At 37.5% G+C, this 16,534-nt stretch overlaps 1 protein-coding gene across 2 annotated transcripts; it reads right to left on the bottom strand.

Moving 5' to 3' along the window:
* Nucleotides 1-355: 355 nt before the first annotated feature.
* DDX3Y (DEAD-box helicase 3 Y-linked) lies at nucleotides 356-16,282 on the bottom strand. Of its 2 annotated transcripts, XM_074030471.1 has the most exons (17): nucleotides 16,082-16,282; nucleotides 13,486-13,546; nucleotides 11,529-11,576; nucleotides 9,231-9,360; nucleotides 8,312-8,467; nucleotides 8,132-8,231; nucleotides 7,365-7,500; nucleotides 6,572-6,657; nucleotides 6,250-6,348; nucleotides 6,005-6,165; nucleotides 5,390-5,534; nucleotides 5,138-5,282; nucleotides 4,712-4,893; nucleotides 4,512-4,629; nucleotides 3,783-3,936; nucleotides 3,303-3,436; nucleotides 356-2,799 (listed from the first exon to the last, which is right to left on the bottom strand). In XM_074030471.1, the coding sequence occupies exons 1-17, from the start codon at nucleotides 16,124-16,126 to the stop codon at nucleotides 2,720-2,722; spliced, it is 1,980 nt and encodes a 659-aa protein (XP_073886572.1). In that variant the 5' UTR covers nucleotides 16,127-16,282; the 3' UTR covers nucleotides 356-2,719. The 2 variants fall into 2 exon arrangements, with proteins under 2 accessions (XP_073886572.1, XP_073886573.1); XM_074030472.1 differs by lacking the exon at nucleotides 11,529-11,576 and having other exon boundaries at nucleotides 16,082-16,246.
* Nucleotides 16,283-16,534: the final 252 nt, after the last annotated feature.

Below are 16,534 nucleotides of genomic sequence, written 5' to 3'. Positions count from 1 at the left end.
GTAATTTGTTGGGCAACTGACTTTTTACCCAATTCATTCTTACTTCAGCCATCTTTCACATCAAAAATGCTTAAAACCACCATCACACTCATATTAAGTTGCTTAGACCAAAATGCAATACATGCTGCGTGTACAGACCTTTTAGTTTTCCATCAGTCAGAATAAAATCCTGCCTCTGTACTCCAACCTTCTACCACCTTCATCATTTATTCAAACATGTAAGGCAAAGTACTTCCAGCCTCAGGATGTATTTTGCAAACAGCTTTGGTAGTCAAGAAATCAGATTTCCAATCTTCAGGTTAGGAGCACAAATTCATCTTCAACTCAACATTAAGCTACAAGTGACAGCAAAAAAGATTTTTGAACTTTTTATTTTAGTAAAATCAGAATAAACAGAGCACATGCAGTGCCAGCATCTAAAACTAATACAATAAGCAATTACTAAAATTTTACAGTGACTCGAGGTTCAACGGTTACATTCAGCAATTCCATTCTTTACTGAAAATACTGCTGGCTGATAAAACTGAATGTAAGTCACTGAAAAAATAACCACATGTTTGAGGACTGTAAATATGCCAGACAATCACCGAAGATCAAACAAAACAAAACAAAACACATAACAAAACTCAGAAAACTGTTGTGGATGTGGACACTTCCTATCAGCATTCAGAAGTGTTTCATTAATATCTTAAGACAAGTATATCAAAACCTTGGCATGTTTTAGTTTCAAGTTGACAATTTTGTCTTAAATTTTGTCAGAAAATTACAGCTACATTGCCAATGCCAGGTCTGCTTAATTTGACTCAAGTTTAATAGGACTTAACATTAAAAGCTCACACTACCCCGAAATATATTATTTCACATACGGTGACATTCAACATTCAAGTGCCAGTGTGTTTTTGTACTGTCTTTTGGTCAAGTTTCTTTAAACTTTCAAAGAATCATTTTTAGGCTTACAAAAATAAATATTTGTCAAAATTTTCAATAAATATTACACAACTAGCAGCAAAAAGTATCTAAAATCTGTTGTGTGCAAATAGTTTTCTTCTCAACTACCATTCCATGGTCCCCAATAAAATTTTAGAATCTACTGCTTCACTGGCTGCATTCAACAATCTCCAAGAAACAAAATAAGACTGGAAGGTCGAGGACACGCACACAAGACATATATATATAAAATTCTCTGAATGTGCAATAAAATAAGTACTTTGTAAAAAGTTACGGGAGAAATGTACAAGAGTCTAAACCTATACTAATTGAAATAGCACCTTAACAAATGACCTCAATACTGTCAAGTGCACCTACTTGTAAGTTTTAGAACAAGGCACAATACACTTGAAAATCTATTGCACTTTAAGAAATTTTTGCCAACTTCTTATGCCACTGAAAAGATGTTTTTAAAGATCATTGCATTCTGGCCACAAAATCAGTACAGAATTCCAAGTGGGAGAGGCATTTTTAGTGGTGGACAATCATCTTTGGCCAAATTTAGCACAAGAGACTATAAATACCATGGAAACCTATGCAACTAAAATACACTAAAACTGCACATAGAGCATACACACCTTGTGCAGTTTAGTACATATTTGCAATCTGTGTGATATCAAGAATTTGTTAGTCTCAGCTTTACAAAGTCTACAAGTGTAAGCCATTTTAACATTTCAATGCAGCTTTAACAGCGCAATATGACTCTACATTAAATTAAAGCCTGCTGCATAATCCTTCCTGTTTAAACCCTTCTTGACCAAAAAACATCAACACTAGCATGCATAAAAGACCAGAATCCAACCAGGCCTATAGTGAGGCCTGGTCACTGCCATGGTCAGCCATTCTAACATTTCAAATTTTTATAGCAGGCATTAAAAAAACTATGAAATCTCCCCCATTGTATCAAAGCTTTAAATCTTTCCTGTGATAGTATGCCCACAGTTGCCTAGCTTAGAATAAACTCTCTAAACATTAAATGAGAAATTGCTGTATTTACTTGAATTAACCTAAAAGAGCTCTTTCAAAAATATTAATGGGTATATTGATACATTCCACCTCGTCATGACTGGAATGGCTTAAAGAGTGTAAGTTTCTAAGTGCCTATCCAGGATAGAGTGAGCAAGTCAGAACTTTAGTACAGGTTGGCCATATAAAAAACTATGCTTTAATGCTTTAAGATGTTCTCCCAACCCCCAAGTCTGCAAAAATCCAACAGTCCTAACGCAGGCTACTGCCTGAAGTTTTTTTTCCTTTTTATATTTATGGATGAATTGATGATTCCTGTTAAAGTTGTATCATACCTGTGTGCCAAGGTTTGATTTTAGGCCAAGTTTAGTAAATTTATTTTTGTCAAAACAATTGGTATCGTGAGCATTACTGAGCCAAAAGGACATCAAAGTAATAAGTTGTCTAAAGTTAAAGTCACAGTACGTTAACAAACGAACGATCCTCAGTCACAAAATTATAAATGCAGTTTGGGGTGGGAATAAAGCAGGAGGGGAAGAGTTAAATCCAAACTATAGCAATCACATCTTCAAACCAATTTCTTAATAGGGCTGCTGTTTATTCCTTTCATTTTTCTTCTTGTGACTTTGAGCTCCCTTGAATTATCAGGAGAATCATAGCTGGTAATGTACTGCAAGTTCTTGAAGCTACACGATACAGTCTGGCTAAGTTACATGTGGTTTCCATATTAGCTTGTTTGTAAGGGTGACTTTGCTGCAAAGCAGATTCAGTTGCCCCACCAGTCAACCCCCTGGGAGTTATAATTTCCTCCATATCCATCACTAGTGTAGAAGCCTCCATAGCCACCTATCAAGAAAAATGTTTAGAAAGAAATTAAGTCATCCATTAATACCTTTTTTTCTCAAGTACTTCAACATAAAACCAGTAAAAGAAATCTAGTGTTGGATTTTTGTGTCCCTCAGAAATCAAATTTCCCCAATAAATTACTCTTTGAAAAAGAGAACTCGTAAGAAAAACAAAGAGCCCAGGCCAGGCACAGTGGCTCAAGCCTGTAATCCCAGCACATTGGGAGGCCAAGGTGGGCGGATCATGAGGTCAGGAGGTAGAGACCAGCCTGGCCAACATGGTGAAACCCCATCTCTACTAAAAATAGAAAAAAATTAGCTGGGCATGTTGCCATGCAACTGTAATCCCAGCTACTTAGGAAGCTGAGGCAGGACAGTCACTTTCAGTGAGCTGAGATCAGGTCACTGCACTCCAGCTTGAATGACAGTGTGGCACTCCATCTCAAAAAAAAAAAAGGAGAAAAACAAAAAGCCCTTCCTAAAAGAAAAATTAACATTAATTACCTCCACCAAATCCTCTGCTGTTGCCGTAACCACCTCCACCACTGCGGCTGCTGCTTCCACGACTACTACTAAAGCCAGAACTGCTGGAACCACTACTCTGTCGATAGTCTCTGGCACCAAATCCTCCACTGAATCTATTATTGTAAGCAAAAATATGGCATGGCAGTGTTAGTATAAAGTTCAATTAAATTGAAAATTCCTGCTTAAACTTTGCAATTCCCAATTTGATTTTTCAGTTCAATTTCATTATGTTCCAATGGGAACCATCCCATTAACGTCCCAACGTGTTCTAACAGTGTTTCTAAAGGACTCAGCAGTGAGGAACTGACACTTAATTCCTTGTCACCCTTTCTAATAATCATCCCTTGCCCAAAATGTTTATGTATTATTGTTAAAAGTAACTGTTTAATACTTTTAACTCTGAAAGCTTCTTGCCCCTAGTAAGTAGTAACAAGAGTGAAGGCTCAAAACAGCATGTACCTTTTAGATCGTCCACGATTGCCACCCTTGTAGTGGTGTTCATAAGCCATATTTTCCAACCAAGAAGGCACTTCTTGTTTAGCTTCTACAAGAAGATCCAACAAATCCTTTGTAATATTCATATTTTTTTCATTAAAGAATGAGGTGGCAAGGCCTAAAGTGTTCAAAAAAAGCTCATGAAGTTTCCATAAAATAGTGGGGTATTCTTATATACCTACATAAATTATAGTAAGAAACTAAAATATGATATTGTAATTTGTAATATAACCACATCAAAGAGAGTGGAAGAAAAACTTTTACTTGGCTGATTAATATAAAATTTTTCCTCAGAAATAAAGGTTCTATTTTTAAGATTCTGTGTCAAATCTCGGCTATATGCATCATAATTAAAAAAATGAAACCGTCGGCTGGGCGCGGTGGCTCACGCCTGTAATCCCAGCACTTTGGGAGGCCAAGGCAGGCAGATTACGAGGTCAGGAGATTGAGACTATCCTGGCTAACACGGTGAAACCCCATCTCTACTAAAGATACAAAAAACTAGCTGGGCGTGGTGGCGGGCGCCTGTAGTCCCAGCTACTCTGGAGGCTGAGGCAGGAGAAAGGCATGAACCTGGGAGGTGGAGGTTGCAGTGAGCCGAGATCACCACTGCACTCCAGTCTGAGTGACAGAACGAGACTCCGTCCCCAAAAAAAAAAAAAAAAAAGAAACTGTCTTTAACAAACTCCTTACCCAGGTTTCCTACACGTCCTGTACGGCCAATACGATGAACATATTCTTCAATATCACTTGGCAAATCAAAATTGATAACATGTCTCACATTTGAAATGTCTAGTCCTCGTGCTGCCACCTGAAAAATAACTTTTATTTAAAAAAAAAAACAAAACAAGCACTATACACACATGATTAATTAGAAAATAAAATATACATACAGCTGTAGCCACTAGAATTGGGCTTTTCCCTGAGCGAAACTGGTGAAGGGCCTCCTCTCGATCTCTCTGTGACCGGTCTCCATGAATACTGGTACAAGCGTATCCTTCATGGTATAAGAAATCCTCCAGGGAATCTGCTCCCTTTTTGGTCTCCACAAACACTAAAGTCAGCGAATCCCTCCCTGAAAAATTGTAAGGCTTTGTTTACTCATAGAGAATTAGCATCACTACTTAATCTAAATTATTAACTGGCTTAATTCTAGTCCTCGTGCTAGAATAAATCTTGGAAGCATGCAAACAGAGCCACTTAATGTAAGCATTGTTTTATCCATGTTTAGAAAGAGGAGAAAGACAGGAGGAAAAGCCAGAAAATACGTAAAGAGATTCTCTTCACATGTAACTGACTATTCTTATTCATAATTTTACCTGTTGCACCTAATAGGTCCAGCAAAAATGACCGTTTATCTAAGTCTTCCACCCAAACTACTTTCTGTGTGATGTTCTCAGAGGTAGAGCCTACTCTGCCTACAGCCAAAAAGATATATTCATCCAAAAAGTCACGAGCAAGCATCTGAAATGTGAGAAAAATACTCAATTACCTATTTTAATACATAAATTATCTGAATATAATGAATAAACACAAATGTTCTGAATAAAAGTTCAAACATCAAATAGTACCTGTATTTCCTTAGGAAAAGTAGCACTAAACATCATGGTGTGACGAACGCCCTTTGGTGGCATAGTATCTTGTTCAACTATACGACGTATCTGAGGTTCAAATCCCATATCCAGCATCCTATCAGCTTCATCCAACACTAAGTACCTATTAGAAAATCCCTCAGTTGATACTGGATCATTAGATCTGAGAAACTAATTACTATATATAGTTGTATAATTAATTACACTCATGTAGTCACTCAAATAGTAAATATCACAGTGTCACAATTTGACACACTCAACAAATGCATATATACATACACACACACACACACACACACACACAAAATCATGAGATAAAAAGCTCAAGGTGACAACCAAATTACCCAGGCTGACTGTTAAAATGAAGCTCAGCCTCAATTAAAATTTCACTTACTCTTTAACAAAAACATTAACTGCAATTTTCAAAACTATATAGAAAATTAAATTATTAAAGCAGTACTAGTAAAATACAAGAGTAATCAACTTTAAATACAATGAAATATTTTTGTATAAAATGAAATATTTCATATTATATATTATTTATGTATATATAATATACATTTTGTATAAAATGAAATATGAAAACTGACATACTTGCAGAAGTCTAATCCAATCTTTCCTCTTTCCATCATATCCACTAGACGTCCTGGAGTGGCTACTAACAAGTGGCATCCACGTTCTAAGTCCCGAATCTGCTGACCAATATCAGCACCACCATAAACTACACAAGGACGAACTCTAGATCGGTAGGAAAACTATAAGCAAAGAACATGTCAGTGGCTATAAAAACATCATTTGATAAATGAGAAAAGCAGTAATCAGTAAAATGAGTATTTTACTTTTCTAGCTTCCTCATAGATCTGTACAGCCAATTCTCTTGTTGGGGCTAAAACCAAGGATATTGGGTATTGTTTGCGGCGCCCATACCTTCCATTTTCCTAAAAAATAAATACAATTTTAAATTTTAAAACCCAAAACTTTATTTGTAAAAATTCACTCTCTCTTTATAATTTACAGATTACATCTATAAACTTATTTTCAGTGGGTGAACGGGGTAAAAAAAATGAAAATAAGGTATACCTGGCATTGGTTAGAGAAGTCAACAGCGCTTTACAAAGCTTTATAAAACAAAAATGTCTTATTTTATAACAAGACCTTTACCTTTACAGCCTTCAAAGCTTCTCCAGGACCATCTGTATATATCTGACTCAGTATAGGTAAAAGAAATGCTGCAGTTTTCCCAGATCCTGAAAACAAAACAATGACTTATCATTTCTGAATATTAATAGACAACAAAGTGTTCTAAATGCCCTTGGAATGTAAGAAATTTTTTCTTACTTTATTTCCAATTTTCTAGGAAGTTACAGTAAATTTATATGGCAAACCTAAGATTGTAAAGTGACTACCGTGCTTTATCTTTAAACAATGCATTTTAATTTGAACAAAACACAAACATTTTTTCTGAAAAGTGGCATCAACTTTCAGTTCAACATTTCTTTGTAATCACTATATACTATTGCAATGTAAAGCAGGGGCCAGTAAACTTTCTGTAAGGAGTTACAATGGCTCTTGCAGGCCAGTCTCTGTGCCACATCTCTGGCTAATCTCTACAGCAAATGGGTATGGCTATATTTGAATACAGCTATTGAAAAATAAGTAAGTGCTAGGTTCGACCTGAAGGATGCAGTTTGCTAACTCCTGTGGAGTTAACTGCAAAATATGCAATTCTATTTCTTAAATAAGAATTTGCCATAAGCTTCCTCAAGATATCCAAATGAAAACACTAGTTTCATCCCAAGGATCCAAAGGTAGAGACAAAAAGACACATCCCTAGCTAATCTTTACCTATCTCAAATGCTAAACACAGGATTCAGACATCCCTTCAGAACATACTACTTTTAAAGTAAGTCCAATCAGGTATTCTTAACTTTTACTTTGTATCAAGCAAGCTTACCTGTTTGGGCACAAGCCATTAAGTCTCTTTTTCCCTTAATAATAGGAATGGCATGTTTTTGCACTGGAGTAGGACGAGTATAGCGAGTAAGTTCAATGTTCCCCATGATAATTTCTCCCATGTCAATATCGCTAAACTGCAAAGAAATTCAACCAGGTTAATCAAATACAACTAAATACAGAAATAAACATAGCAGGCATAAAACACCGTATCTGTTGCAATTTCTGTTTTATACTAACATATTAATGGAAGTAACCAACTGTCTGATTTGTTTTACAGATGCTATGATTTCAGTAAAAGATTCATGGCATTTTTTAAGAAAATGCCTGGGTTTGTTCTACACTGAAAGAAGTTTTTGGAGGCCGGGCACGGTGGCGGATGCCTGTGGTCCCAGGACTTTGAGAGGCTAAAGGCATGAAGATCACTTGAGATCAGGAATTTGAGGCCAGCCTGGCCAACATGGTGAAACCGTCTCTACTAGAAGTACAAAAATGGGCTGGGTGTGTTAGTGCGCGCCTATAGTGCCAGCTACTTAACAGGTTGAGGTGGGAGAATGGCTTGAACCCAGAAAGTGGAAGATGCAGCAAGCTGAGATCATGCCACTGCACTCCAGCCTGCGAGACACAGCAAGACTGTCTCAAAAAAAAAAAAAAAAAAAAAAAATTGGATGCTTTTAATTCCAGGATTATTCTTAATAATGACATTAATTTTCTTCATAATCCAATGGGTCTGCATTAATAACTTTAAAAGTCAAACAAAACACTTACATTTTCAATATGTGGAGGACAGTTACTGCCAGTTGCCTCTACTGGTATATCATCGTATTTCTCAAAGTTAATCCCTGTGTTTCCTCCAGAAAACAGTTCTCTGAAATCAAACAATTATTACATATATGTTATATTAAGCAATAAACTTCATAACAATTAACATACATTTCAAAAACTTACTGCTCCAAGCGTTCACTTGGTGGAAGTGGTTTTGACCAATCATCTTCATCTGACTTGTCACACCACCGACTGTGTCCACTCCGTTCAAATCTGCCAAAGCCAGTTCTGTCACGACTGCCAATACCATCATAGTCACTCCGTCCACGATCATCAAATCTGAATGGCACAAGCAATCGAAAGTACATGATTTAGCCAATGTTAGATTATCATCTCTCTAGAAATGTACTCGGGTATCAGTACATTTGCTCAGTAACTGAGCAAAACCATCCTTCAAAGATACCAGCAATTCAGTATTTGTTTCTCATGTGAAGTAAGGACCCTAACTAACTAGTATTGATGTGTAATTTATGTCTTCGTTTTTAAGAAAATTATAAAAATTTTTATAAAATTCACAGCTTTAATCTCACATGCTAAGAATCAGGTTTTTAGATACTTATAACTAGTACGTATTTTACATCTTCATTTAAAATAGTATCATCTAAATATATTTACTGGTAGGAAAGCAGGAATAACACTTGAGTTTTTCCTTTATATAGAAGTAGACATGTGAGAAGAGAGTATTTTTAGAGTTTTATTCCTATTTGTGAAAAACAGAAGACAAGATTAAATATAGCTATTAGGTTTTTAAGATAGACTTATAACATACATCAAAAATGAAGTGTTTAAAGCTGTCACTACCTGTATCATTTAAGTTGAAACAGATTTCACTGTATCAAATACCATATTCATCTAATTTAATAAATTAATTTTAGCAAAGACCTCTTACTGCTAACAAAACAATGAGTAAACCAACATTCTGCTTTAAATCCGTTAGTAGTCTGTCAAAAACATGCTTGACCATTCAAAGTAAGAAGAATGAGAACTTACCAAATTCAGATTCTTAAATTGCTACTGTACACACATACAAGCTGAGATTTACCTTCCCCTTGATCCACTTCCACGTTCACTGAAATAACCAGACTTTCCTCTAGAATCTCGAGACCCAAAACTGCTATATGCATCCTTATCTTTGCTGCAACTCCAACCTGAACTGTCTTTATCATGGAAGCCTTCAATAAAAAAGCAAAAATTAGAAAGTGACAAGACTTTTACATAATTTGCATCTTTCCAAATATGAAGTCCTTCACATGTAGTCTTCCTTTATCTTATGGGACCAAAGGTCAACAGGTTCCATAAGCAGAATTTTTATTCTGAATAATACAAAAGGTGTTAAACCTAAACACTTAACATATGCTATATATAATACACATTTTGGGAAGGCCCAGCTAAACAAAACATTACCTCAGAGACTGTGGGTTACCTAAAGAAAAGCTTGAACTAAGAGAAGAGATCTACATAATCAGAAGAAATATGTCAGATGTATTCAGACAGACATGGCTCACACCTGTAATCCCAGCACTTTCAGAGGATAAGGCAAGCGGATCATGAGGTCAGAAGATCGAGGCCATCATGGCTAACACAGTGAAACCCTGTCTCTACTAAAAATACAAAAAAATTAGGCAGGCGTGGTGGCGGGCACCTGTAATCCTAGCTTCTCAGGAGGCTGAGGCAGGCGAATGGCATGAACCCGGGAAGGTGGAGCTTGCAGTGAGCTGAGATCGCACCACTGTACTCCAGCCTGGATGACACAACAAGACTCCATCTCAAAAAAAACTCCAACTCTATGCACTTTATGACCAAAAACTACTCATATGTAGTAGTATGTAGCAACTGTATGTAGCAAGCATCATGGTAAACAAGGACTCATCAATGAAGAACCTGGAGAAGGCAACTTGCTACCTATCAACATCAGTATAAACAGGACTAGTTAGCTGAGCATCTGAATGCATTTTTTTTCAATCTAGCTTTGTCTAGTAACATCAAAAAGAAACAGATCAACTAAATGGAAACAGTCAATACAAAACAAGGAATTTCCATGCTGTCTACTTTGCTCCACCAGACCTCTAAGATAGCCTCAAATTCTAAGCGTCCAAAAGCAATTGTGTAGTCTTAATATGCTCAGTGAGAATAAAGCATACTTGATTTAAAAAACAAAAACAAAAACAAAAAACCCTCTATGTTGCCTACTTTTCCAGGTCTACAAACTGATAAAAAGAAAAATTACAAAAGTAAACTTGCTCCACAACCACACACTTGCTTAAGCTGAGGGATTACCTAAACTCAAACATTTCAATAAATGCTTAAAGTTGCAAGTTAATAAAGTTATTTTCCCCTGCTTTTAAATCTCCAGTATTAGACAAATGAATTGTACTTCCGAAATCTAGATCTATTGTACTAAATCGACTGTACTTCCCAGATTTAGGAATTTAGACGTTTAAGGTCTCTTCCATCCCCCCAAATACTAAAATATTGCTAACTCTCCTTAAGGCACTTAATAAACCTTGGATGCAATTCCAGCCAGATACAATACTAAGAATACCTGTGATAAAAGAAAATTCTGCAGTTACTCTGAAAAAAGAATACAATCAACAGCTAATTGGTCTTCTGATAAACAGACTTATACAGAGGCTACAGACTAAACATAGAAGTACAAACCCACTCCACACCCCTTTATTATCTTCTTTCCTTTTGGTTTTAAATACTTTTCCTGACCTTTTCTTCTCCTAGAATTTTTTTGATGTATACGCAGCACTCAAAACATCACCCCAATTAAACTTTTCTGAATTACAAATTTAACAGTAAACAATCCTAGGTGTTTTAATGTATTTCACACAACACCTTTCAAATGAAGTTATTTAGGCTGAAACCAGACAATCTCACCAACTTACTTACTGGATGTGGCCAAAAGTGGTAATCTTAACAACGAACTGTTAACTAGTTTGAAAAAAAAAAAACACCCATTTTCACTGTGCCAACTTTTCAAGATGGCATCAAGCAGGACCTTATCACTATACAGTTTATATTACATAAGGCATTCCCACAAATACACTGGTTTCAAATTTCAAAACATAAATGTTCACAAACAGATAAAGCACTATAGTTAACCTATATAAAACCCAGATTTTTTGGGCTCAATTTGCCAAAGGAAGCAAGAACTATCCATCATTCAACATTACATGAACTTTTCCAAAAACAGAAAATGTTACTTCTTAAAGACAGTCCAAAAGAGGCACAGGAGGGGACAAAAAACGTTTATAGACTTACTAAAGTTACTTTTTTCCCTAGGCTTTGATTACCTGCTAAAGGTTAGGTCTACAAAGTTGCCTTAAAGACGTACCTTTAGATGCTTCTCTGTTCCTTAAGTGAGGAGGTATATAGCGCCCTTCTAAAAGAGAAAATGTAAAATTAGAAGCCCATGACATCACCAAGATACTGCTTTTTTAGAAAATGTCTATTAAAAAATAGGTCCTGGAAAACAAACTTTTAAAACCTACAATAAACTACTTTGCAAGAGAAGGCGAAAAAAAGGTTACTCTAAAATACACTGCAAACCACATATATTTCAGTAGCTAATGGCTGTTATTTAACAATCATGTTTTAAAAGGCTCTATTTCCAGTAACTGCTACATGAATCAACACTGATCATTAAACATGATCATTACTCCAATATAACAGCCTACTAGGAAAAAAAAGACTATGGACTATACTAAATTACCCTGTAAAAGGCTTTTTAAAAATCTGTACTGGGCTGGGCACAGTGGCTCACACCTGTAATCCCAGCACTTTGGGAGGCCAAAGTGGCCAGATCAAGAAGTCAGGAAATCGGGACCATCCTGGATAACCCGATGAAACCCCATCCCTACTAAATACAAAAACTTAGCCAGGCATGGTGGCGGGTGCCTGTATTCCCAGCTACTGAGGAGGCTGAGGCAGGAGAATAGCGTGAACTGGGAAGGCATAGCTTGCAGACAGCGGAGATCACACCACTGCACTCCAGCCTGGGCACAGAGCGAGACTATGTCTCAAAAAAAAAAAAAAAGAAAAAACAAAATCTGTACTGGTAAAGTGATACCATAAAAACACATGAAAAGTTGGAAAGTGAAAATGATCTGGAAAACAAATTAAGGGTTTTAAGTGAAATTAACAGCCCAGTCTATGATTAAGAAGTAAAATAACTTATCAAGCAGATGGAAGTCTACTTAACTGACCACCTGATTTTCCTACTCAAAAATCCAAAAAAATCCAAATTTGAACTAAATCTCCTACTTTTAGATTTAACTAAATATCCAAAACTGTCTCTACCAGTTAAATCTCTATAATGTTCATATAATGACAAAGTCTAAATAAATTAATAAAACTTAAAGTGTTTCGTTTTGTTTTTTCAGAGCATACCAACTGCTTTCCTTGTTGAACAACAGGAAGAAACATGGACTCAAACCAGGAATACTACCAAACAATCACCAACCTTACCCTCCTATCCAAATACTAACCACACAAACTTCCAAAAAGAAATGAGACCAAGTGTTTCAAAAAGTATTTGTAACTAATTTTCTTTCAAAGAAATATAACCTATCACCTTAAAATCAGATGAGCTTGGTTTTATCACTGAATATTAGGTTCTTCAAGAGCAACAGCAGTAGATGCAGCACATAAATACACAGGTTTACTTTATTAGGTTTAACACAATGCAGGTCAATTCACAAGGATGGGCTTATACCCCATGCTGGGCCAGAAATGAATGGCACTGCTTTTCTAAAAATAATGTCTATTACATTAAGGTCCTTGGTTTCTGGGTTTTTTGTTCTTTGTTTTTTTTTTTTTTTTGAGTCAAAGTCTCTGTCACCCATGCTGGAGTGCAGTGACCTGATCGCAGCTCACTGAAGCCTCCAGTCTCCCAGAGTCAAGCAAACTCTCCCATATGAGTAGCTGGGACTACACGAAGGTACCACCACGCCAGGCTAATTTTTTGTATTTTCAGTGGAGATAGGTTTTGCCATGCTGCCCAAACTGGTCTCGAACTACTGGGCTCAACCGATCCACCAGCCTTGGCCTCCCAAAATGCTGCAATTACAGGCCTGAGCCACCGCATCCCACCCACTAAGATTTTTCTTAAATTGCTTTAACTCAAAAATAACACAACAGTGTATTCTATTACCCAGACATACCAAAGTATCTCATATTTTTACACAGTCAAATTGAAGACAAAAAAAAGTAAATTCAAAATTAACAAGTCCAATAAGATATTAACATTAAACTCAGATAAATATTCCATTTTTAAAAAAACTTTTACTTACTGCTCGCTGTACTTGCTCCTCCACTCTGTTTTTCAGAGGAGTTCAGGTCCAGATTAGCAAGCTAGAAGAGATAACAATAGCTCACACGCTGACACACAAGAACAGATAACATCACAAAAGACAAATGAAACCTAGATTCCAATCTTATCCTGTACCACACACTTAGCTGCCATGTCGGTCTGGCATTAGGTTTTAAAGATGCCTAAGTCTACCAACCATGACAAACGCAAATGGCATCACCTGAATACTAGCAGTTTCACAGTAATGAGTTCAAATTCATTAACTCAAAACACATTTTCTTTAACAATTTTCCATAGTAAAAGCTTTCCTAACTAAAAAAATTTACCACCAATTTCTCAGTAACTTAAACACCCAATTTAGCTAGTCATAATAGTAAAATGTTCCCAATGACAGTGGTTTTCTTGATATTCGAACCCTAAAAATAAAAGGACATTAGAAGCATTTGAAGATTCCTTAATTTCTCTTTGCCCTAAAGACTGTAAAACTATTTTTAATGCAGATAAATTCCTAAACATCGAAAGTTAAAAACCAACTTCTCTATGTTTTGAGTACTATGCGGCTTTACACAACTGTCATTTAATGTTTGATACTCTATGATGAAGACAGTAGCACTTATTTCTCCCATTTTAAACATCAAACTCGGAGGTCTTTGGTTACAAAGTTAAAAAGCGACACATCTCGTATTTAACGTTCCTAAAATGACATATGCAATCCCAATTCCTGCCTCCTTATACTGATGGATTTTTAAACTGTAGAAAAAAGATTATTTCACTTGAACGGCTTCAACATAATACCTTACCTAGAACTACCCTGAAGCAGTGGGGAAAAAAAAACACGTACGTCAAAATAGATTTTTTTCAAAAAACAGGTTAAGACCAATGCCAAGAGCAACTTTGTCACCTCTTTGCACAAACTTTCTATGCCGTAACATGCTTACATATATATTAGAAGCTCAAGATACTATCACATTACATTAATCATCAATTAAGACAGTGTCTTAAAAATTTTGCCGTCTGAATTTGGTTACTACTTAATTCTAGTGAACTAGAGAGCACGGTTTATCAAGAGTTAAACGGATGCCAATTACATAGAAACATAAATTCGTATTGCCCAGGCTCTTAATTTTCTATTTCTGTGGTCTATTTAACACATTGTCAGTAAATAGAAGGCGTCAGTATGTCGTCAGTGGAAAAACAACTTTCAAACGCAGACCGCTAAATCCCTCAAACGACACCTGACAGCAAAATTTAAAATCATTTAGCATCACTAACCTTTAATCACAACTAAAAAGTTCGGGCAGTATTTTTTGGCTATATATTGCTCTTTTATTCATTCTCTCCCCTAGACTTTGGGGGGCAGAAATGCAGGGATAATCTTGCAAACGACTGGAGTGCCAAATGCAAAAGCGCGGTAGGTTCCTGACACAGAAAACGAACCTGATCTAACACGCAGACCACATGTTCTCTGCCTCATGGCCCAGACTTCCGAAGTAAAGGATCAGTCCTTAATGGAGACAGAGTTAGACCTGTATCCACATTCCATCAGCGGTAACAAGTAAACCACAAATAACCTGTCCCGCTAATCAATATTCGGGGTTAATTTTCTACCGGACGACTTCTGCATGTATCGGCTAACGTAAAGGTACAATACTATACAAAAACCGCACAGCTCTCGGCTAGGCAGCTATCCAGTGACTGAATTAACTGAATTAAGAAAGGAGTGTAGTGCAATGCTGGATCCCTAACCCTCCAAGTGTCTTTCCGCTGGCGTCCAATTTCCATTATTTCTACACGGGTCGAGAAAAGCACGCGGCAGCCATCCTTCCCTCCCCTTCCCACCATCCCTTTCCGGTACTTCTGCGTCACAAAACTTTCCACACCGGAAGCCCGGTTTCGGCACGCTCAGCACCCAGGCAACGGTTATTCCGTGGCTAGGGGACCCCGCCAGAAACAAGATATAAGGTACTTGTTTCATTGTGCTTTACATCACTCCTCTTCAAGAATTCCACAGGCCTGGTCCCTCCGCTGAAGCACCACAGCGCTGCCCAGTCATACAATCGTATACAAAGACTCTCGCCATTTGCCCGAGCAAAGACCATACTCTCGTTCCTCTCTACACACACTGGGTGGCCTGAAATACACTTTGTTCTTAACAACGACACTTTTGCGAATACGTCAGGGAAGCCTGGTGAGGGCCTAACCTCTAGACATAAAAATGGTCCCCTTTTGCGAACCGCCTCCCTCTCCCGCCCTTTGTAACAGGTCCGTGGTCGCACATGCGCGTCTCCACGCTACCGCTCAGGCAAACACAAAAGCCGCCATTGCGTGCGGCCCAGTACTACACCGGTATACCCGCGTAAACAACCATTAACGTTACTGCCATCGTCCGGTCTCTTCCGTACGTGGTCTAATCATGGTCTCATGCAGTTTCTCTCCCCATTTCTCTACAGTCCCAGTCACACAACACACGAACCCACAAGAGGCGAAACTGAAATATCAATTAGCAGTGCGCCACAAACCGTTAAGCCAAGTAAAAGATCCCCTTAGAAAGCCTCAGGAGGCTTACTTTGACTCACCTGCTGGTCCAGTTCAGGGTCATTTTTCACCCCCACATGACTCATCCCTGAAGAGAAGCGAAAAATCGTATAGTCCACTGTAAGTGCGAGACCGAGTAGCTGAGCTCTCACAAGGGAACTTCAGCTGTTAAGTACACTGGTTAGCCTACGCGGTAATATGGCCCCTCCCACACTATACGTCAGCACGCACCACGTGCGACCTCGTTGGCTCCACCCCTCCACCACCACCATCCAATCCCTTTATCGCTATCATTACTTCTGCCTAAATCGCGTTGGTTTAGTCATAAGATCGCGGGATTAAGTAGTCCCAACACCTCTCAAAATTCGCGAGATCTTTGCTATCCCCGCCCTCTCTCTGTGTCTTCGAATTCTAGGGATCTGACAAGAAAGCGTCTTTCGCCTTTTTCCCCTTGGGGAAATCTTAAACACAGTGATAATCTACCGCTAACTCAC

Source organism: Macaca fascicularis, chromosome Y, assembly GCF_037993035.2.
Source record: "Macaca fascicularis isolate 582-1 chromosome Y, T2T-MFA8v1.1".
Taxonomy (NCBI): Eukaryota; Metazoa; Chordata; class Mammalia; order Primates; family Cercopithecidae; genus Macaca; species Macaca fascicularis.
The sequence above is the reverse complement of the archived record's forward strand: the minus strand, read 5'-3'. Positions and strand labels throughout refer to the sequence as shown.

What these genes read in the sequence shown, in the direction of transcription:
- DDX3Y (XM_074030471.1), bottom strand. Translation starts at nt 16,126, where the DNA reads ATGAGTCATGTGGGGGTGAAAAATGACCCTGAACTGGACCAGCAG. An exon ending in GAACAGAGAAGCATCTAAAG is followed by an intron (nt 9,361 to 11,528) that starts GTACGTCTTTAA and finishes TTTTTATTGAAG; the next exon opens with GCTTCCATGATAAAGACAGT. An exon ending in GGACCTATTAGGTGCAACAG is followed by an intron (nt 4,894 to 5,137) that starts GTAAAATTATGA and finishes ACAATTTTTCAG; the next exon opens with GGAGGGATTCGCTGACTTTA.